At 34.2% G+C, this 24,758-nt stretch overlaps 1 protein-coding gene across 11 annotated transcripts in view; it reads right to left on the reverse strand.

The window, feature by feature from the left end:
• SDCCAG8 (SHH signaling and ciliogenesis regulator SDCCAG8) overlaps positions 1–24,758 on the reverse strand; it is a 104,946-nt gene that overhangs the window by 73,128 nt on the left and 7,060 nt on the right. For 8 of the 11 annotated variants that reach the window (XM_030269622.4, XM_072927270.1, XM_032747605.3 and 5 more), the window contains exons 2-12: positions 24,070–24,231; positions 23,871–23,953; positions 20,361–20,474; positions 19,832–19,957; positions 19,396–19,536; positions 17,970–18,034; positions 16,126–16,314; positions 13,941–14,079; positions 11,180–11,332; positions 8,684–8,818; positions 5,762–5,878 (exon numbers count right to left, since the gene is read on the reverse strand). In XM_030269622.4, the coding sequence (XP_030125482.4) occupies positions 5,762–5,878; positions 8,684–8,818; positions 11,180–11,332; positions 13,941–14,079; positions 16,126–16,314; positions 17,970–18,034; positions 19,396–19,536; positions 19,832–19,957; positions 20,361–20,474; positions 23,871–23,953; positions 24,070–24,231 (1,424 nt within the window). The remainder of the gene's footprint in view (positions 1–5,761; positions 5,879–8,683; positions 8,819–11,179; positions 11,333–13,940; positions 14,080–16,125; positions 16,315–17,969; positions 18,035–19,395; positions 19,537–19,831; positions 19,958–20,360; positions 20,475–23,870; positions 23,954–24,069; positions 24,232–24,758) is intronic. The other 3 variants (XM_072927267.1, XM_072927269.1, XM_072927271.1) reach the window with 3 other exon arrangements.

Raw genomic sequence — 24,758 nt, forward strand, 5'->3', positions numbered from 1 at the left:
TGAAGAGCAACTTGGTCCCTGTGGATAAATACCCTGGAATAAATACAAGAGTGAATGGCTGAAACATATTGCAAAAGGATTTTACCGCATCATTTCCATGAAAATATTTGCTTTTAATTTGCCAAAATATCTGACCTGCAGTACTATTTCAGGAACAAAACTTCCAATCCCATAGAGATTACTACAGTCACATTTTAACAGAGAACATTGCTGACCTACAGATTAGCTCAGCAGCCACCAGCAGAGATAAGAAAGTGATTTTGTTCACAGTGGAACAAGATGATTTTTTTGTTAATGGATTGCACAGGTGGGAGATGGAGGACAATGAGGCAGTGCAAAAATATATGGTTCACTTGCTGATAAAAAAATTCAGAAAAGGAAGAATGTGTGTCGAAAGAAGGAAGGGGAAGATTACACCTACTTCATTATTGAAAAACGGAAGAGAACAAAATCTGTTCCTTTTATCCTTTCAGATACTATTTAAGACTACTGATGTGAGATTGGTTTTTATTTCCTGGACAGCATTAAAGGAATAGCTAAAAAGAAAACCTATACAATAACAACTGACAAGTGATAGGGACTTTTACACTCTTTTTCTTCTGATTGTTGACACAATGACTATTGAAAACAACTGTATTTTCTAGTCAGAGAAGAAGAAAAAACCAACAGAAACCAAGTATTTATTTAAGTATGTAAAACCACTATATCAAGAGATGTGCAATTCTTTTCCTACTTTGAATAATTTTGAATGCGCATAAACAATTTTCTCTTTCCATGTACTGTGGAGTGACATCACCATGGATTGAGGTTACACAGGCCAAACTACACCTATGAACAATAAAATTCTGATCCTGTGTTATTCCTCTTAGCAGGCTAGATGCTTAGGGGAAGCAGACCTGTACAGAAAATGAAGACAAGAAAGTAAAGTCTACCACTGAGAATCCTAGTCCCAACAATTTTTCTTAAGGAAACAGATAGGATTTAATGAAGGCTGCTCATACCACTGATTCTTGAGGAATGGATGGCTGACAGAGGAAAGTTACGCCATGGCAGAGCAGCAGCAGCCATATTATAATTTTATATATATTGCAAGGCTGTAGGTCAATGTCTTCTCAAAAATATTGGGATGAACTAGTAAGTTCAGCTATAAAGAAAATAATTATGTTCCTTCTGAGCAGGTCAGAAAATCTGTATCAAAGCAAGGCTTAAAGTACTGCCATTTTACTCCCTATTTACTAATTTTCCAATTAATGCATTGAATGCCCAAAACACAAAATGATTAATTAGGAAGAGTTAAGTTACAGTAAAGGTTACCACATTTTCTTAATGCTTTTCCAAAAGCAGTTTGGGTTTGCTACTTTTAAGACCATTATACTCAAAGTCAATCAGGTAAAAAAATTCATGCTAAGAGTTTAAAGCTATCTTCTGAATTTTGGGGCTTTCCCCCCTGCCAAATATTACTCAAGTATACGTTTACTGATTTAGTAGAATTTCTTTCCAAAACAGAATTTCCAGAGCATCTTTATAACTAATGAGGAAACAGAATATCAGAGATAGATATAGACTGTTACAAGAAAAGACATAACACATCATCCTAAACCCATCTTCACCAATTATTAAAACTTGCAAGTTTCAAACATCTGGTGATATGCTGAATGCCACAGCTGTTGAAAACTCTAGTATTTTAAAGCCTGACTCATGAAAGATTGATATCTATTTATAAAAAGACATTTCAATGAACCAGGGTCTTTAAAAGGTGTTACTCGTCTTGCTTTGGATACTCTGAAGCATTTCCAGGATATGTACCCGAATTCTTGGCCTGAACTATTTTTGATGAAGACAGAGTCAGTAATCTCTCCTCTTATAACATCTAAATTAGGTTACTATAAGTCACGGATTTATGACAAATGAGATAAACATTCCCAAAATACCCTTTGGCAAAGTGCTTTTGGACTGCAATTTTGCCAGATTTTTATTTCTCTGCGAAATTGTCAGTCTGTAATGTACAGAGGCATCAATTAGGTTCTGTCATATTGCACAAAAATACTTTGGTGTGTAGCTCTTCCTATTTGTATAGGTTATGCATGTCAGTGAGTCTTGACTTCTTTTTATTTGGACTTATGAACTGCAATGCAGGCAATTCTTAAAAATCTGTGGGTTTTAGTACAATGTTTCTGGAGCTTTTAATTCTGTCACCTACAAGGTAGGCAACAGAATTCTGTAATCTCCCTTCAAACTGTATCTGCCCAAATTTAAAGACTTTTTTACAGATTAAAATTACTAGCTTGGATTTATTTCTACACAAAGTATTTATCTGATTCCACAAAACATGGTAAAACAAAATTGAAGATCTGCAGTTAGTTCTGAAGTTGAATTTAACATGTCCTCTTACTTTCTTGCAACAACACCACCACTCCCAGCGGAGCCATGCTACTGGTAAGAACTTACCTAATAAGGAGGATGCCCAAATTGTCTTGGACTGCAAAACTCAATATTAAAAACTGTTTTCACTTCTACATGCTGAGGCTTGTAAGATTTTAAGCCAAATACAAATTATTTCAGACAAACAGAAAGCAAATTATTATAAGTGAACTTCATTTTTATTTTTATAAGGCAGCGCAGAAAAGAGCAAGTGATATTAATCTGAAGAAAAATTTCATAGTGTGTCAGAAGTATGATTTCTGTTAGAAATGCATAAATTATGCCATGCAGGGCTTACAAATTAACAAAAAAAGTATTATAAAAGTGAAGCCCTGCTGTGTCAAATATGCCACACAATTTTTGTTCTAATAACAGCAATTTAGGTTAGGGCGGGACTTTTCTCTGATATAGCTGTGCTAGTACAACCCCTAGTGTGGACACAGTTTACTGCCATGAAGGCATTATATTAATATAATCTATGAAGCTTGTTCCTAAGCAGTAAAAGTATTAAGTGATGCACTGTTATTTCAGCACAGCTACAGTCACAATGTGAGGGCTGGCTGAGAGAGAAAAAGAGAGGGCAGTAGGTTATGGTACTTTACAACATATCGGGCCAGATGAACAGATGTGGGATCTGTGTAGAGAAACTGTATGGTATATGTCTTTCCCCCACCACCCTCCGTAATCCTGATGTTAATCAGGATCATGATGGATGATATTACAAAACAGTTATTCAATTTAAATGGTAACATTGCTCATTGCTTCTTAACTATTAAGAAGTATTCATGTAAAATGTTAGTAACAGAGAATTATAACAGATATTGACACGTGGGTAAGTCCAAACCAAACAATAAATACAGGGAAAAAGATATTAGGGTGAAAGTGAGTAAGACTAAAGATATATCCTCTCATTAGGCTTCCTAAATGATGTAAGTTCAATTTTGAATGAGATTTATAAATACCAGCATATGATAAATACCAATCTTTATTTACTTGACATACAGATATATGCATCTGGTGATCCTAAATTGTACATGTGGGGTTTTCTGCCTATTCTTGTACACCTGAATAATTTTAATGCTTTTTTAAAAGTCACTCCATGTAAACTAAAAAATATCTTCAAAACTGAAATTTATCCACAGCACAATTAAAATTACAATTATACCTCAAGAAACAGTAAACTCGCTCTGAATATAGTAAAAAGGAATCCAAAACATGATATTTTTTTTTAAAGAGAAAAATCCATAATTTAATATAGAATAGCATGAAAATATTCCTATATTACTGTCTACTTTAAAAAAATAAATATATATTTATTATGAACAGATGGTGGCCAAGGAAGGTATCAGCTCTGTCTCTTAGCCAGAAGGTCAGGTCATGGCTGAGAGACCAAAGAACAATTATTATTTGCTATTCAGTGCCACATAAGATGAAACATTTTAGGATTTCTTTGTATACAAAGATAGATGTGATTGAACTGTTTTCATTTTTTTAAACAAAATTTGCAATAACTTATTAACATTTGTTAAAATTTGATTTAAAAATCCTCCGCAAACAGGCAACAACAGAACAAGGCACTCTAACACTCTACGTGGGTTGCCTTTAATGTGTTAAATAATCCTAGGACCTATACAGAACTTTTTGGGTTACTGGAGCCACAGCTATAAAACAGCTGCTTATAAAACATACTGAGTCTGAAAATTTCAAAACTGTTTGTTTTCCCTTTTTTTGAGGAATCAACAATCATACTTGAACAATACAATAACATAATTACTGAGTATCTAATCTTTATCTAATTATCTAATAATTTTTGTTGATAGGAGCAACCTCCTTCACATAATTTCACTTTAAATCATCACATTTTGGTGTATTCAGCTCCACACTGATTAAAATACCAGTATGTCATCACATGAGGTTAAAATATTTTGTTAAATTTTTTAATTTGTTCAAAAGGCAATCCTCAAGCAAGTTGGAGAGCAGGATGTAAAATCCAAGATACTTCTTCAAGTATCTTATTAAACACATCCTGTTTTATTCGTATGCCAAGATTATGCCAACTCTTTTATCTGTGATATCTGTCAAGACACAGACGACAAGCCTGTTTTTTGTTTTTCAGTGTCCTTAGGCCTAAAGGATGCAGGAGTGAAAAAAAGCAAACCTTGAAAAAAAAGAACACTTTAAGACCTCTCTTCTTCTGCGCTGTCTCATTTTCTATATATGTTGAAGGGTTATTTCACCTAATAAGCTCCTCCTTTGGCTTTTACATATATTTTCATTATAACTTGAATTAATATTGCTTCCAGACTTAGCTTGTACTATTAAGTTAATAAACTTACTGTCCTACATGCAGATTTTGAGGAAATGATAATTAAAAATTTAATTTTTGAAATACTTCATTTTACCCCTACATATATTCTTATACAGGGAATTATCTGTTCAGTTACTTAAAAGAAAAGGAATGGTTCAAAGCGAGTTGGATAGGCTGCTCAAATAACAAAAAGCATATTTAAAAAATCATCTTCATGTGCATCATATATCTGTGTATTCAGAAGACTCTTATGTGCAAATCACAACTTAAGAAGGAATACTTAAAGTCTGAAGTCCTATAGAAAAATGGATAGAACCTCAAGAAAAAGGGCACTTCAAAAGCTGCAGATTACACCTGTTCAAGCTGTTTGCCAAGTATGTTGCAGGTTGCTCTACCAATCTTTCTTACTGCATGGGATGTTTTCTCACAGACTACCTGTAAAGCATATACTGGTTTTTGTATTAATATAAAACCCAGTTTTAGATAAGCAACAGTTAATGCCAAGTGGATTTTTTTCTATAGTTATTTTTTTCTAGAAGGCTACTTTTGTTTTGGTTTTGTTTTTTTAAACTTTTCTATGAATCCCAGCATTCAGTAACATTGAATCTTTAAAGAAATTGGAAGATAAATGATTTTCATTTTTGGTATCATTAGGTTATGCTTAGATCCTTTAATGTTCTGTTAGGCTGCATGTATAGGTAATTATGTGTGGATTTATTTGTGAGAAAAAGTGTATAAACACATGTATACAGTACACAGAATTTAAGTAGCTGGTATGAATAATATGATAGAGTAATTCTATATGAAATCATGGAATGAGTGATGCGCAAAACTGAACATACTAGGGCTGAAAACAAGATTAAGATAACCAAGAGGTATTTATTTAGCAGTAAAAGCTGGCTTTTTGCCATTAATTTAAACCATTTAACAGTAATAAATGACCACTATCAGAAAAATGAATAATTCCAGCTTTTGAAAAAACCCTACTTAGGCAACTAATAACTGCAAAGTTATAGCAGTATTATCTCTTACCTGGTCCTTAATTTCAAGCTCCCTTATAGTTTTTGTTCTGTACTCTCTGAGCTCCTTTTCTGCCTCATCCTTCTTCATTTTGGTTTGATTCAACTGATAACGCATTTCTCCACACACCTGTTAGATACACAGACAACATGATCTGTTAGCTTGAAGAAACCATAGACCAGGGTTTGCAATTAGATCTTTTGGTGCCCTCTACAGGACATTGAAATGCAACATGTTTTTAATTTACAGATCTTTTAGGTCTACAAATGGAAAATGTTTTTACATAGAAAGGTGGATCTGAATTCTTTACATAGTCATTAACTTTGACAAATGCACTACCTTCTAGATTCAAATATATTTGGATCAAGATTTTGCTAAGTATAAATGCTTATGTTATAAATATATATCACTACAGTTAAATGACAGTTGCTGGTTTTATACTCTTCTCTCATTCTCTGTAAAATCCCAAGAAGGTCTTGGGATGTCAACACTTTCAAAACTTAGAAGGAAAGCATCTATCACACTCCAAATTAAAGGTGTGTTTTAACTTGCCAATTTTAAACTGTTAGGAAAGAAATTCTTTAAATGTTAACACACTAATTTTCAAAGTTTGATCAGAGCATTACAAACTTACTGCAAACTGAAGATCAATTTTTTTAAAAAACCAGTCTAACTTTACTGCTGTGTAAGGTTATTATTCCTCCAGTTTTCAATCTAAGCTGTCCCCTTTTTGTCCTTATCCTGTGCCATCACCTCCACTTTGTGCCTATTCATTTCACCTTAATCAACCAACCAAATACATGCACATTCCTTAGTGAGAATGCAAATGTGTTTACTCATAGCTCCTCTTAGTCAACTTTCTTTCCAATTCACTCTACTTTCCTGCTTTGCTTATATTCTTTCAGCACTTGCTCCTTAAATGTATACCCTTTTAATTTGCTGCTACAATCCTCTGTGCTTCCCATAAACATTTTCATATATTCTACAACCCAAATTAAATTCTGGTTTTGGGTCTTATACCTCTTATCATTTTCAGGTTTGTTTTTTTTTTTTCTCCTTAAAAAAAAGGTAGGGAAAAAGTAAATATGCTTACTGCAATGAAAACACTTTAGGAAAAAACTAAATCAACTGTCATAACTTTTAAGAGGTAGCACTACTTATAAATTAAAAGGACAACTTGTGAATTTAGGCATTGCAAATAATGCAAAGCAGCAAATGCTCTGAAGAATGGCAAAATTCTAAAGCATTTTTTAAACACTAAAATATTATATGCAACTAAAAAATCCTGAGATGCAACTGCATAGCTTGCAAACCCTGGATTTCTACCTCCTCCTTCCTTTATCTGAAGGATGTAACAAAATGCAATATGTCACTTCCTCCAAGTGAAATTTAAAAAAATACAGCAATCCTCACTTTCAGCTCCTCCATGTACTGTACAAAGGGAATAACACAGAACAATCAGCAGATGGTGCTGTCCTGATAATGGATTTTTCAGTCTCCTCAAGAATGAAGGAAATAGATCCTTACTCCATGTTTTCCTTCCCTGACTTCAGGTGCATGAAGAAAAACAATATTTTGGATAAAACTCAAAACAAAAGTGTTGTTATTTTCTATTTTTAATAATGGCAAACTGAGTCTGGAAACAAGGAGTCAGATTCACAAGGAAAGATGTCACATAGCCAATGAAAATGTCAGGGTGATGCACAGAGTTCTGTCAGATCAGTGGTTGGGAAGTTCCTCCAGGATATTCCAGACTTCCCTTTAGTAGAGGGACACAAATGAAGTTTTCTGATCTCTCAGGACAGTGCAATTAATGGACTATTGCAAGGTGACCATCTGTTCAACTTTGTGTTAACATGAACTGAAGCAGGGAGTGGAACCACAGTATCATCCTGAGAGGTAACTTCAGATTGGTAGGGTACAAAATTGCTCTTTTCAGACCAATGAATATTAGTACCTACTACCTCTTTCAACTACCTCCTCAGCCCTGTAAGTGGTGCTAGTGATTTGTGAACCCAGCCTGAAAAACCAAAAGTGTGTTTCACAATTGGTAGATCAAACCATTCTGACATTCTTAAAATACTCGTCTTTCAGTTAAAAATAAAATAAAGCTTTTAGTAAGCTGGGATGACTTTTTGCTGTGAATTTTGTGCAATACTTTTGCCTCTTTTCAGCCAGAGCAGAAGGGGAAGATAGGAACTGTTGAAGACCTCTCCAGAAATCTCTAGAAGCCCAAAGAATAAATTGCTCCTCGAATCCTTGCAGTTAACAACTGGGGAGGTAGGATGGACCCTGGGATCATTAGTAGGGAATATAGACATTTCAAGAGGCTGTAGCAAATAGTTTTTTCTTTCTCACATTATGATGCCCATTAAGGTTCTAATCAACTGAGAAATGTGCAAAAGAAAGCACTCAAGAGTGATAGAGCTAAACAAGATGCATGTTAAGCTGTAATTCTTAAGATGTCTTGTAAGAGTTGTACTAACAATAGTAGTGAATTAAGCAGTATACTACATAAAAAGTCTAAAGGAATGAACTTGAAAAACAGTGATTTGAAATAGCTCCCTTTATTTTAGCACTGCAAGTCCCACAGGTAGCAACTAAGGATACTGTTGAATTCTATGTTGTCTCACTCAGACGAAACTCAGTTCTTTACTTAATCACTGAGATAGTTTTTTAAACAGTGACCCTTATAAACTGCAAAATAGAAAAGTGAGCCCCTGCATTACAAGGTGACTTGGAATTGGAAAAAGTAATTTTTTTACTCCTGAAATTGGGGTACCTATAGTGCCTCTGGGGTATTGGGATGAAGTCTACAGTTACCACACATTCCTTACCAAAACAGAGGGAAAAGGGTCAAGGTAAAAGTTCTCTTCTTTCAGGTCACAATGATAAGAAAAAACAAGTTAAATGCTCCTTTATAAATGTGCTGACCTTATTCATCTCCATTTCATGAGATGCAAGCTGGCTCTGAGATTCTTCTAACTGGTTAACTAGAGAATTCTTTTCCCTTGTAATTCTCTCTAGTTGAGCCTCCAAAACAGCCACATCATTAGACAAAGCTGTCACCTGAAAAAGTCCAAGAACACTGTAATGATGCAATTTGACCAACCACAGATCAAACTCTTGTGGAACTTTCTCCTCAAAAGCAACTGCATGTAGACAAAATACATAGCATTAAAAATGTAATAAAAAAAACAAGCATGTACAATAAAATATATCCTATATTATTAATAATATAACACAATATGGCTACATTATTTTATTAGTGGGTTCACTATTTTTAATTTAATTATCATACAGTAGTTTATTTGAAACTTTTCATTGACTGCACTAGTCTCCAGGACTTGTTATTATAGACAAGGTGTCAGAAGCAGCTGGCTACATTAGTTTTGCAACGTAAGTACTATTTAACACCTTCTTATCCATCCTTATGTAGATTTGATTCAAACCAAATCATGTTCCCCCAGCTAAAGAAAATTGTTGCAACCACAGATCTTAAATTAACTTTCAAGTTCAGAAAATATTTCAGCGCTATAGATCAAAGCATACTGTTGTGCAAAAGTCATATAGAATTAGTATATTAAAAATTATAATTTAATTCAGATGAAATTTTGCTGGATGATTAAAAAATGTAACAATAAAACAGAGACAGTGAATCTTCAGCTATTTAGCCCTGAAGCTTACTAATATAAGTGGAAATAATGGTGTCTGACAGTTCTAGGTTAACTTTCAGAAATTCAAAGCCAAACCTAGTGGATTATATATTCATAACTATTTTTCACTCCTTATACATCCACCTGATTTATTTTTCATGCCAATTCTCCCCTTCAAACAAACTATTTCATAAAGAAAGCAATAAAATATTGAGATGAATCTTGACTTGGTCCATAGTATACCATTTCTACTATCTCATAATCCTAAAACATAAAAGTAGTTAATCATATGTAGGTGTAAATCATTAACATAGATCATAATTTTCTACAAAGTCATCCCATCTCTTTAACTACCAAGAATGAAATCATCATAGTGTCCTTATATGCTGTTTAATGTATATGCAGGATTTAAAAAAAAAAAAAAAAAAAAAAAAAAAAAAGTACAACTACTTAAAGTGGGAATTGGTTCCAATAAAACACATTTCAGTGGGTGATGAAACTAATGTGATGACACACAATGAAATATTCTGCCAAAAAAAAAGTATGAAATGCTTGCCTAATAGACTGTATTTTGGAGAGAATACTCTGCGTTAAGTCAACTCTGTAACAAAACAACCAACTTCGTAAAAGGGATGGCTTCTAATAGATAGCAAGGAGTCAAAAAAGGAAGTGCTTAATAATGTTACCAGTAGAAGATTATTTTTTAAATTTCAGTTTCCCTGGCAACAGATCTCTGATGATCAGTTTACATACTTAAATATCACATAGTCCCTATAACTGTGCTTAATACCTGTTCTGGTATCTGGAGTTGGAGTCAAAGAGGTTTTTTTATACACACTTAAATGGTTTATTTTGCTCAGTTTGTGTTCTCCAGATTTTTAGACACAAGCCGCACACCTTATAAAAGAGACCCAAAACATAAGAAAAAGTCTTCAATCAGGAGAGAAATTTACTCTGTTGTTTTCAAACATTCACCAGAAATGGTTGAAGATGTCACAGATCAAACAAGTTTGAAAAGTACTAACTCATGAAGTATTCGTCTCTCTACATTTCTTGCCATTTCAGTCACCTTAGAAATGCCTCCTCTATCACAGGCTTACTGCTGTTAGCTTGAGCTTTCCTCTGTAGACTCCACTGGGCAGAAAACCCTCATGTTTTATACTCAAATTACAGCTGCATCTAGAAGCCTAAAACAAGGTTATCAAGACTATCACGATGGTCGTGGCATAAACGATGAGACAGATTCTGTCTCAGAGAGTTTATAAACATTAGTAAAAGTGAGAAAAGAGATTCCAACACATTTCTGCAGGTGGGAAAACGAAACATATGACAAGATCACTTTGAAATTATGATATTGTAACATTTATGTATATATTTATGTATATATAAGATCAAAGAAGCAAAGAATCCTAAATTTGACATGTGCTAACTTCTAAATGCTTGCCTTGGTAAACTAAATAACAATTTTAATAAAAAAGCTAGGCACAAACCTTGCATAACGTATTACTTAACCCTTTCTTACTCTGACACATTAAAAATATTATGCAAACTAAAATAAATGAATAACATCAACAACCTAGTATGTATCTAGTGACATAACACAAAACCCAGTTATTCAAACTCAAAACATCACTTATTTACCACTGCTTTAAAGAAATGGTAGAGGCGACTGAGCTCTCACACTCAAAACTAAAAATAAAAGACAAGTAAATGAAGTTTAAAGAAAAGGATACACTCACTGTAATACACAAACAGAGAAAGAACCAGCTCATACCATTGCTGCCAAGTCCTCCCTTTCCTTCTTCATTTCTCGCCGCAGTGCTTCTTTTTCATCAGCCCTCTTACTTAGCTGGGCAGCCAGCTCCTTTTCAAGATAATTCTTCTGTCGCTCCATCTCACTTTTCAGTTGTTCACAGTGGACTAGAGCCTAAAAAAATCCCAATTTGCTTAAGTGAAAAAAACCTAAAAATTTTAAACAAACATGGTATCTATCTAATAACTTCAAAGAAAACAGTTTGCTATTAGAAATGTCTTTTTTTTTAATGTAGAAATTGTGATGCTTACACATATCCTACAGTGTTAACATCTAAATAGGACAAGCAAAATGAAAACAGATGTCTATGTTTGTAGGTATATGCATGCCCTATTGAGAAATGTAATTGCTTTTAGGAATCATGGCAAAGATGGAAGCATTTTTCTGTGTGTATTTTCCAAATATGTAGCTGTTCTTCGAAAACTATGATTATTTGCCTTACATTTAAAATTTGAAATTCCTGAACACACATCACAAGAATCAGCCTCTAGTATTTGACTCCTTGCCAATACAGTGGTTACTGTCTAAGTAAAGACCTGAAGCAAAAATTACTAAAATGTATGCACTTCCACTTAGTCTCCTCCTAAAGTGAATTACTAGTGCAGAATGCTAAGAAACCTGAAAGTAGTTAGTAAAGATACAAAGAAAAAGTTTGACAAGCTTCAAGTTTGCCAAAAATTAATTCTACTAAATACTTCATAAAGTACTGCTTAATTTCAGGTGCTAAAACACAGGGTTATAGATGGGTTTTCTATCAAAAAAGAAGAAACATAAGTTCAAGGACTCTCAAAACACTATCCTCACTATCTTCTAAAAATGCTGGGGAAAAGGAAGATATTTATCTATTTATGCTGCTGTATCTCTGCCAAAGTGTAGAATTTGAGTGTTATGTCAGTTTAAATCAGAAATACACTACTCCGTTACAAGTAAATCCAAGTATTCAAAGCACCCGGAAGAGAACTTTGCTAGCTTATGAATAAACTAGATTTAGTTTTAACATTCCACTGATATCCAGGATATTATGTTTGAAAGAAGCTAGAGTAACCTCCCTTTAGGAATTCTAACTTATTACCCTTTATTTTCAGATTAATTTTCTTAACTGCTTATTTTTCTTTCACTCAAAGCTAGTCCCCCATGTTCAATTTTTTTGGCTTTGGACTGTTCAAGAGGAGAGCAAGTTAAGCCATGTTTTTTAGAGAATGCTCTATCAGTCTCCATTAGTTTTATAGCAATTTTGTGGGACCCTCTTGAGGGTTCCTTTCCTATCATAAGTCTACTGTGGTGAGAGAAACCTTCTATTATGGCATTGAATCCTTTTCTGTAGGAAAGAATCATCTTCAGCAAACAATTGCCTGCATAAAACTGCTGCTAGACATCTAAACCAATGCACTCTAGAAGAAAGTACTTGCATTAGTTACATTTCAAGAAGAAATGTTTGTTTTGTTAGCTCCACTGTTCTGATTACACAATGAGCAGTTCAAACAATCATTCTTTTATGAAATTTGTGTCAAAAATAAATTCCTGATTTTGCTTCAGCTATGTAAACTTAAACACAACATACCTCCTTCCTACTCTATGCAATAAGCAAGAGGCCAAAAACTACAGAGACAACCAAAAGACAAGAAGATATGGTAGTTTTAAATTATAAGTACCTGAGGTTAGACTTTGGAACAACAGGCTGATGAATTGCAATTATAGTATTTGAAAGCTTAATGTGTTAAATTCTCACTTTTGTTACCTAGACTGTTCCATGAGATTCCATGCTAGTTATCAAGAAAAACAGCACTTAAGAGTAGAATAGGACTGGGGGAAAAAAAAGGATGGTTTGTACTTACCAAGAGGTATACCAGTACTTGTAAACAGGCAAAATTAATGCAATATAAGTAATTTTTTTCCCTGTTTCTTCCTATTAAAATAGTTTTGGAGTATGAAAAAAACCCAGACTGCTCTTCAGCCTTGAAGACGAACAGGTAGCACTTCACACAACCCTACAAGCACACACTTTTCTCTTACAGCACTGGATAAATAACACTAATTTTATCAATAGAGCAATTATATCAATCTTGTTTGCATTTAATTACAAAAACCAAACCGAAGCAACCCTCTCTCAATTCCACAGTAATTCACTAATACTACAGTAGATGTCACTAACTATCAAGAAAATAATTTAGGTGACTATAGGCTGATTGTGTACAGAACTAGGGCTAACACAAGCATTAGATCAAAACTGGTTTTATCATTAGTATTTACATAACAACAGAAGCTTAGGCAAGCTTAGCATTAGACAAGACATCTCATCTTCAAAGAGCTCTGATAGTCAATAAGTTCTTGCACTGCTCTCATCTGAGGCAAAAAAATGAACTGTTTGTAAGCATTTTAACTATTCTTTCCAGAATAGGTCAGAAATGTGATGTCAAAATTATCCTCTTACATATCATGAATATCTCTGAAAATTCTACAACACAATTTATATCACCTAGCTGTGAAAGTACATAAATTAAAAAATGCACCACTTCTCATAGTATTGATGAGAATTCAAGAACTTGAATTCAGAATTCATATTACTGCTCAGAAACAGTCACACAGTGCAGTTGTTTTAAATCTACATCACATTAACATATGACAAAGGTTTTATGCATGTATTCTCTCATTAGCATGAAAACTAATTAACATTTGCCTTAGATCTTAACACTAAAAAGCTCTAATTTTGTGATGGATTTACCTTTGTTTTTTCAAAATTGGCCTCTTCTGCCATTTGCATAGCATGTTCAGCTTGCTTACAAGCATTAGATTCTCTTTGCTGCATCTCTTTTATGCTTTGTCTCACTGAAACAAGTGCATCCATCAAGTCATCTCTTTCTCTGCATAGTAAAAAAAAAACAAAAAAAACCCCAGATATTACTTCTATTTCTTTTTGTAAGAGGAAAAAACCCGAACAACGGGTATGCCAAATATAAAATACATACAGAGAAGACTTTAGGGTGGTAAGCAAGCAAGACTAAAACCCGTGAGTGAAAGACTGCATACTGCAACTTGGCAGATACTGAAAATATCATTTGCTTGGCAACCAGTCCCTCATTTTAGAAGGATGGACCATTACAGAAACTGCTAGTAAAGAGAGCAGATCTCAAGTCATTAATGTATGGGAACCGAGCACATTCTGTTAACGTAACAAAATGGGAATCCATACAAATAATAAAATAAAGGCAATATGGAATTACACTCTGATTAAATGTAAAAGAGGGAAAAATAATAAAAAGGAAGGGTTAGGTTCAACAAGTAATCTCTAAGTATATCAAATATCAATCTAAATCTATTTGCTGCAAACTGGAACTAAGCCAAACAATAGGACACCTGGATTCTACAACTCTTCACTAAGACACTAAAATCTGTACTAAATGGTAAAGCAGAGTTGCTAAAACTGTAATACTTAAATTTACCTTTTCATTATTGTGATACATTAAAAGCTTTTAAATTAAGTTTTATCTTTGTGGTTTAGGTGCAGCTCAAGATTCTGTCTGAAAACTGCTGTGTTCTTAATGTTGTGTAAAATGGTAACACCTTTTATGTATTTGCCAGAGACCTAGCAGTCATACTTTGAAATTTCATTTTATTTTTGAATTGGATAAAGTTCCTTTGAAAATTCCTACTGAAATACCCTTGTTTTTAATAAACTGCACCACAAGTAGAGGTAGCTTTTAGATTTTTTTAAACCTCCAAATGAAATAATGGTTTAAGATGGATAAAGAGGTCAGTTCAAATCTTTTATTTCAAGCTCACTGTAATATAAGAGGACAAGAATGTACTGATTTACAGTTTTGTTCACATTTTCCAACATCTGTGACAAATAATTACTTTTGTTACAAAAGCAGATTTTGAAACATGACTTCTCAGCAATAGAGCTTTGCCAGAAAATTTTTGGACTTGCTAATAGAAAAAAATACAAAAATCCTGGCAATAATCATCTAGTGCAGAGGGATAGTGCCTGCTTGACCAAATACTTATATGTTCTATGTCCCTACAGTCTCCCTGTTTCTAATTGACCCATTATTCCATCTCAGGCTCAATCTAATACTTCAGAAATTCTAAGAAGCTTCACATATCTGAAAATAAATAGATGGCTGTTTAACAAACTTTGAGAAAGCTGCAGTATCCTATCATTATTACTAGCAATTTGGAAGGGAGAGTTTTTTTGAAGATTAATTGACTGGCAGAATTCCTTAAGAAAAATGATATAATGCTGGGATCCCTGAATTATATATATTCAGCCTATATAGCTGTGATTTAAAAAATATTTAAATAAAAGCTACATTTTTTTAAAAAAGGTTGCAACAAATAATTTAATTTATTTTTACCCAATGGAACTTCTTTTCCCTGTCTTATTGTAGTCAGGGAGGAACTACTACAGGTGTTTGGGGTAGGAAATGCATCCTACACCAAGCACACAATCTATTGTAAATGTATTTGAAAAGTTCCTCATAGGTAAAGAGAATAAAGTGGAGCCAGAAAAAACTTCCAACTACATAATTATAATTAACTTGTGCAAGAAATAATCAATCAAAATACATGGACTTGCACAACATTTGTGCTGACAGAGTGAAGGACTTGTTTGCACAAAAATACAGGAAACAGACTGCAAATTGTCTCATTATCTGGTCAGCCCAAGGTATCATAATTACATTATAACAACAAAAATTCTTTCCCACTTGAAATAAGTAGCAAAGCTATTGTGGATTTTGAAGTGGTTGGGACCTACATTCAATGATTTCAGCATTATGACTCCAGCTTGGGAACGTATTGCTCCATAAATGCACATCTCTCAAGGAATGTAACCCAACACGTTGAGACTTCAATGGTCTAATGCAAGCAGCCATCCTTCCAACACAAATACATCCCCCAGTACCTACCTCGTCAGCCTCTCAATGCTCTGCACGTGGACATTGCAGTGAGTCTGTGCAAGAATGGCCTCGTGCTGGGCACAGTTCAGGCACAGACCACCAACCTGGCTAGAATTTCTAGCTGCAAACAGTGACTTCTGGTGTTTCAGCCTTCCTTCCAAATCTTTGCATGTCTTCTGAGATTCTGAAAGGTCTTTTCTATAAAGAAGAAATTTGTGAAATTATGTATTTCTACAAGTCGTATTCATATACAATATATAACTACAAATATTACCCAAAGAGAACTGTAAGAATCCCTGTAATGAACAGTATTTTACACATTTCAATAGGATAAGGAAGACTTTAACAGAGAAATAAGTTGAATTATCAGAAAATATTGAAGTTAAACAGAAATTTATTAGATGAAAAACCTGTAGGCTTACATTTTGTCTGAACAGAGTATAATATTCATTATTAGCAAAAAAAAGAAAAATCAGCTGCATAAGCATTTCAATACTCTAACAATTATCTGTTGTTTTTATTAATAACATTACTAGCTTCATATTTATTCTCTACTCCCTAGACAAGAATCAGCACATTCACTCAGATCCAGCAATATACACAACCTGAGGTCAAACACATGTGCAGAAAAACAGGCTAAGTTTTTTACTTCTCTCCAAAATTTTTACCAGGTGCTCTGAAGAATTTTCTCCAGAATTTCCAAGCATGTGTTAGGCTGGGGAGATCGCAAGCAATAGGATGTTAACATCAGGAAGTTCCAGACAAACGCACGCTGTGCACATATAGATCAATTTGACAAATTGTGCAATGAATCCAAAGCTTTGGGTTTGTTATGCAGGCCATCTGGGCAGCACATACACAGGAAGTCTGACACATTCTGGCTGCACTGGATTTACTGTGCACATGATACGTGCATTCTTATTTCCATCTGGAAAATCTTCTGTGCACTTTTTCCAATTTTAGTACTTGGTCTATTACACAAAACCCACTATAACCTGAACAAAATTTGCTCTGCATATATTCTTAGACAGTCGTGGTGCAACAAACCTATTGTTGGAAAGTTTTGGACAGAAATCAGCAAGTCCTGTGTACATTCATCCTTGGAGTTAAAATGGAAGATAGTCCCACAGAAAGCCATATAATTTCTCACTTCAGTAAGACTTAGTTTTGCAGAACTTCCTGTTTGCAAGATCATACCTCTTAGGAGAAATCAGAGGCTGAATAATGTACTTCAGGAACTTCTGAGACAGCCCCCAACAATTATTTTTGAGTAAATATAACACTTGAGGCAAAGAGAAGGAAAAAAATTTGATTATACAGTCAAAATTAAAGACCCTCCTTTACATTCACTAAGAAAACTAGCTTCGCATGGTAAAGGTTTCACCAATGCAGAGAGCATTCTTTTAACTTTTCTCGCTACCAATAACTCTTATTACAAACAGAACAGTCTAGCATTTTCAAATATATGAAAACACAATTTATTGGGGAAAAATGTAATTTAACAGTAGTAGAAAGTAATTCATTATGGAAGTTGTCCCACAAGGTAAAATTGTAATTTCTCTTTTTTCTTTGAGTGGTCTACTTTACATGACCTTTCTTTGGGGAAAGAGGGTAAAAAAGAGAAGATGCTTTATATTGCTACTGTTTCCATAAAGTAGCAGTACATTCAGTTTTGCTACATCCATATCTGAGACAATTTAATAGAAAACCAGTTTTCAGGGATACTATCAGAAGACATAATATTCAGACATTCAGACATTCTCTTAGTTAAATTCAGATTAAGAGTGTTTCATGCTGTTATGCAGTGACAATTTATTCAGAATTATTTTCAGAAAAAAACAAATTCATTTTACCTTAGAGACTGTATTTGATCATCAAGGACATTGACTTTTTCTTGATAAAGAAGTCTTAGATTCTCCTTTAGAAAAAAAATATGGGAGAAGATATGTCTTGCTTTCTTCATAATAGTCTTTACAAATAAACCTAGATTTTACCCACATTCTTTTCCCCTTAGGACATAAACCTGTTGAAATACTAGTGGCAGAGAAACCTAAATAGTTCACTTTTCTGGAAGTCTAAAAAATGAACAACCCTCCCATTTTTTTTTTCTAAATAAGGTTTTTTGCCAGATCCTCATATGGTAAATTGTTTCAATTCCAACTGCATTCCTCAGTTCTCTAAAATGATTCACAGAAACTGATAATCATGCCTTGAGTTTGCTCTTGCTCTCTCACAAGTCAGTACATATTAATACAATATTATAAAAACTTCAAGTACTCAGGCTATTTATTTATAATACAGTGAGGTACTCTACCTGGTGAAGAACTAGGTATATGAATCAACCACACCCATGTTAAATACAATGGTGATAACAAACCAGATAAAGCACTACAAATTTTGCTCACTATGACTCTTGGAACAAAGTTACAATCAACATGATTCTCCTGATTTAAATTCGACAGATGAAGAAAAGAGCAATTACTGTAAAAAATAGCTGCCAAACAACTGCAGGGATCAGTGATCAATGAGGTCTTCAGTTCTAAAATACTAGTACAAAAAACCAAAACTATATATTTGCATGAAAAACCCCTCAAATCCTATATAATTAAAGAATTAAAGTACCATATAAATTCCACAATATGCAAATGCACATGGATAAAATATATAAAAACTTTTCTATTACCTAAGTTTTTTTCCCAAAAGATAGCAAAACTACTCCACTACTTCAGAGCAAAAGGAAAATTAATATCCTCTGAAACTAAAAATACAGGAGGAGACAACATCATCACTAAATTACTAGGACTCTTCTGTTATCTTTAAAAGTACAAGGTGTGCAATTCATCTAAGGGAAGGCAGATTGCACAAAACTACTTTTGTACCTTACTGAGCCTGTACTGCTCCAGAAGCAGAACAACTCATTATGAAAAGAGCTTGTGTGGAGGGCTACATAAATTACACCAGCTAGTTCCCACCTGCTTGGGTGTTGTGTTACTCCTAAGAATCTCCAAAGTACAGTGAAGCCATCATCTTTAAATAATAATTATCTCTGGGAAGTCATCATCTCCAGATACAACCTGCCATCTGTGTCTAACTGCACAATAATATTAATCAGGGCATAATGAGAAGGTGAGGTTTAAGAGAATAAAATTTGAGCTCAGATTAAGGTTCAGTCAACTAAAACTTCTCGTGTCTGTTAAAAGCTGATCATCAGAACTGGAACAACAACACCACTGAACAATTTTGCAAAGATAGGACTCTGTGAAGAAAGGTAATACCAACCAGTTCTACAGGCCATCTGGCTTTGTCTCCAGAAGCTGCTGCAACAAAAGCCTGATCTTTGTTATGTGCCAGTGATGAGGTGACAGGCTGGTGTGTGCTACGTTCTTTACCATCTACAGGGCAGGATTTCTGAGTATTTCCCTAAAATAAAAGTATTAATGTTTCAGTTTTGATTATGCAGGGTGGTTTTTTAAACAAATGTACTTACTAAAGTATTGAATTTTATAATCTTCAGTAGAATATAAGAACCAATAAACAAGTTAATTAGGTTAGCAACCTACAATAATGATGTTATCCAAGGAAATCCATGTTTACAAATTCTCATTAAATCTTGACTGAAATTCCGTTTGCAGACAACCATTTGTATACCCTTCCATAAAAATAATCTGGCCAGATCCTTGAGCACTGATTAAAGCAACAAAAAATAAAAACTTACTGAGGGATCAAGAAGATTTTGTTCTCTCAACATGTATTCTGCAGTTAAGAATTTCAGCTTCTGATGGAGTTCCTCATTTTCAAGTAAAACTGCCTGTTCTTGATCTTTCACCCCACACAACTCCTCCTATAAGATGAAGGAATTGCATTTAAAAGGCTCCTTAAGATGGCTATCAATATTGAAATGCATCTTGAGACCAAGAGTCTAGACTAATATTTTCAAATATTTTAACCCTTATAGAGAGACTAAAAATACTCAAAAGAGAAATTTAGTATTTTTGCAGCTTAAATTGCTATAAATCTTCTTTTTAAATGCTTAATTTACATTTGTTGATAGGATGTAAAAATGTCTTTAAAGACCCTTAAACACCAGATACCAAGACACAGGGTAAAGGATCTACTGAACTACATCTGGCTCAGTTTTGGTCATTACAGCAATCAATCTCAAGTCTAAATGTAAGCTGCTTTTAATGCAGTTCTTCACATTTGAAGGACCAGAGTTTTATTAGGTCAAATAAGTTATCTGATACCTTGTAAAACTTCACTTCTGCTTCCAAATGTTTAATGTACTGTGACTGATCAGTGATTATAGGAACAAGATCGGAAAGGGCTGGTAAGTCTGCAGGCACAGCTTCTGGGGGCTTCTGAAGGAAGTAAAGGACAACATGTGTTATGTTCTGATTTTCCATTATTGCAGTAAGATCTTGCTTGCATACAGAATACAACCTAGAGTTTTCTGGTAAGGCTTCAAAATGCACACAGTCTTCTTGAGTCTTCTCCAATAACACCAGTTCACACTTCGGAAGGAAAACAAGTATCTTTATGCATATCCCTTTTTGTGCAAAAATATTCCATGATATATTTCCTAAATATAATTTAAATCTAAAAGAGAACAAAGATTCAGAAACCTACATCTTTGTTTTTAAATATTACTTTTGAAATATTCACCATTCAAAAAAAGAAAAAAAGCCAAACCGAAACAAAAAAAAAAACAAAACTCAAACCAAAACTGAACAAAACCCCCACAAAAATAATAAAAAAAAAGTAAACAAAGCTACTAGTGGCTATTACATCTACTAGTTATCTTATCTATAGGTTCTGCCAACAATGCATTAAAATTACTTGTCCAATCCTTATAAAGGTATAATCCTTAAATTAGGATGAAGTAAAAGTTTCTAGCAACGAAAACCTTACAGTCCAATTATACCAAATATAAGTCTTGGCTATATTAAAGAGGGGGACACTCTTGAGATATCTGGAACCAGAATTGCAGAGATAAATGGAGGATATCCAGAACCATCTGAAAAAATATCCCCTTAGAGAAGGAAATCAAAATTTGCCACATATTCTGACTACCTCAGTAGTCATAAGCCCCATGTTCTATTGACTCAGAATTCATCTTGGTTTAAATTCTTAATCCTAACTACTTTAAAAATTAAAACAAAAAAGGAACCACACTTGTTAAAGTATATATAATATAGCCTTGATAATATTTGTAAGTCATCTGTTTCTCTGGCTCCTCTTCATCCATCCCTCTTCTCCGAAAACCTGTAATGAACACCTTGCAGCTGAGACTTCCAGCTGCCTCCCTGACAAGATTACACCACAGCTGTGTTAGAAAATGTGGAAAAACTCCGTTTCTATTAAAATTATTTTTCACTGAAAAACAGTTATAATATTTAAACTGAGAAACATCACTATAATGTAAACAATAGTGCTTAGGAATTTTTCACTAGAAAGAAAATAACAGGCAGCATATTTTCTCAACACAAAAAGAACAGAGGAGCTCTGTGACTTTTTTTTTACCTTTTTAATAACATAATTGCTATAAATTGATTATAAATTGATTTGGGATTTTTTAATTAATGTTCCCACAATATAACATGTAACAGGATGAAAGAACAGAGGCCACGAGAGGCATGAGTTTAAATCTGGCCAAATATTAAAATCAGAACTGAAAGACACATCTGATCGGTATGAATTACCAAACAATTATTCCTGAGTCTTGGAAATGCTGTTCACATTCAAATAATTAATATTGAAAAGGATTTATAAATTATAAATACTTAGCAGCTCTAGAACCCAGCATTCAACATGGTGACAAACAGTTTTGCCAACATCACAAATAATTGGACCCACCTTGTATTTTTCCAAAATGTCTCAAAACTCAAGCATCTAAACCATAGAACTAGAGAAACTCTGCCTCCCTATAAACTGGCAGGAGACAACAGGAATCCATCACATCTCCAGCTATAACAACAGTGTCAGGAACAGAAGTTGGGTGCACCTAGGTTAGCCAAAACCCAGCTTGCAGAACTGCAGCTGTTATATGAAGCAATCTTGCTGGGCCTTGACCTCAGGTGATGAAGCATAGAGCAAAAGGAAAATTTCTACCTAACCATCTGGGTGTAATCAAAGAAAGGATTTAATCATTTGATGTCTATTGCAACCTTAATCTATGGGCAAGAAAAGGGAACCTTGCTGCAATAATATTATTTATATGTATGAAGTGTGGTAAGGGTTACTAAAATGTATAGTTTTTGTGAAATGTACTTAGATGTAGATCTTGCAGTCAGTATTCAACAGTCATCAGGTATTTCGGCATCACTCAAAGCAAGAGGTTAGGTTACTCATAATCTAAGTTTGCTTTCCTTGACCTTTGGGAAATTAGATTCTTCTTATACAAGAAGCATTTCTGCAGTGTCCAGTAAATCACTGGACAAGCTGGTGTTTTATGAGGGCTTGGGCTTATTTTTGGTGTGTGTGCACTTTTGCAGTTCCACATTTTTTTGAGCTTTACACGTGGTCTGCCTTCAGAACACTTTCATATCCTCAAGCAGATGGAGGACAGCTGCAAAGGAGAATAAAGCCACCACTTCACAGAATGTCTCTCACTGGAACTTCAAGAGGAAAAAATTCTGTACCAATACAGTACATTCCCGTTTTTTCTCTGTTTATTCCTCCATCCTTTGATCCACTCTTTGAAAGCACTATCCCACTTGATTTTTAGATACAAGTATTCCATTTTCTAAATTCTCCACTCTAGTAGAACTTCCCATTATGAGTAGAAAACTCCATCAAAGATGGAATAAAAAATTCTTTTCCTCTCTTCCAAGGCTAAATACATACCGATACTGATGCAGGTCATGCCAAAGTCAACCAATGATGCATCAATCCCTTGAGTTACAAAACACTCTTCCCTATGCCATAATAAGGCAAAATACCTGGCCAGGACAACTGTTCTAAACTTGTGGATCTTAGAACACTCAAAAAAGTTAACTTGAAATAAAATTTCTTAACATTAGGACAGCAGAGCTATACTCATTACACAAACTGAAAGCAACGCAGCAGGAATACAGGTTTTAGATTATTCTGCTGTTAACTTTGACAGCAAAGAGCTGCTTGTCTTGCTTAGTATAAATCAAAAATATTCAGTGTAGGCCATCAAAAGATAAAACTGCAACAGTGCCTTTGAATTATTTTTCTGTGGAGATTCTAGCAATTCTCAGCTGCTCTGCAACTGAATGGTGCATCACACATACTGTGATGCACTTCTGCTTTAATGAAGCAGCATCTGAGAAGCCCTTGTAGGGGAGTAAACAAACTTGGACAGACCACTGCATTTTGGCAGAGAACTACAAAACCTATTTTTGCATGAACACCTCTAACTCTTTCAAGAAAAAGCATAGTTAAAGCATAAGAAGGACACTGAGAAACCTTAAGGTACAGCCAAAGGAAAAAAGAGGCTGCTTTTTCAGAAATTTTTCCTTGTTGTCTATCCCAAGTGTTTTCAAAACAAAAAGGATGGATGACTACACTACATGGTCAACAAAAAGAGGAGAAAAAAAAAACCCCTGAATTACAGATTCCTTTTTCTTCCATTATGGTCATAAGGATACCAAGTTCTGGTCATAGCTTCAGGAAGTTCTCATATTTAATATTGTAAAAATGATTCAATGTTTCTTTTTTCCTCTTTATACTAAAAGGCAACATGCATGCCATTTATTCAAAAAACACAAATGAAACCAGAAGACACATACATGGAATGAATTCTTTCTTCTTGAGGGAGACTCTTCACTTTCCATTCTTTCTTGGTGTTGCAACAACATTTTAAGTTGGTTAACTAGGAAGAGATAAAACCCATTACAACAATACAATACAATAAATAATTACTTTTTTCATTGAAGTCAGTATAATTCCTAACAATGTTTAAACCATTTGATTTCAGAATAATCTTACCTGCATGACTGTGCTGCAGTTCCTGACTGGCTACAGTCCCACAGTCATCATTGTCCCTGTCTGCATTGTCACTGCTCTCATCCACAGAGGACTGGTCAAATCCAGTGCCATCACCTTTTGCCAAGGCATGTTTCAGTTGAGAGATGCTTTCACTGGCACATTCTAAAAAAACCCAACCACATCATTAGTCACAATAAACAACATAAAAGAACAGATCTACTGGCTGATATTTTACATAGGAAAAAATAAGAGAGAAATACAAGCATTCAGCATGTGTCTAGCTTGAATACTTGACTTAAATTCAGCCACTGGAAGCAATTAACTAATGCAAACAGGCAAAAAAAAAACTACCTTATTTGCAAAATATTTACTAAATATTTCGGAGAAGAGCTATAGATAGCATCTTAGCCCCTTAACACAGTAGAACTCTGCAGCAGCACAAGTAATACTATACTTGACCCTAAAATATTTCCTAGCATATGCACCTTCCATACTTTTCAATAAACCTAAAACTCATACTAGATTTTCTACAATATGCAGGAATGGAAACCAAGAAAAATGTTTTTGCATTTTAGTGATGCCACCACACCTTATTACAAGGCAACATGTCACAAAATGAAACAAATACCTGAGTAAAGAAAGTAATAACTAAGCAAACCAAGCCACCATAAAACAGTTATCTAATAAAG

The sequence above is a fragment of the Taeniopygia guttata genome, chromosome 3 (assembly GCF_048771995.1).
Source record: "Taeniopygia guttata chromosome 3, bTaeGut7.mat, whole genome shotgun sequence".
NCBI lineage: Eukaryota > Metazoa > Chordata > Aves > Passeriformes > Estrildidae > Taeniopygia > Taeniopygia guttata.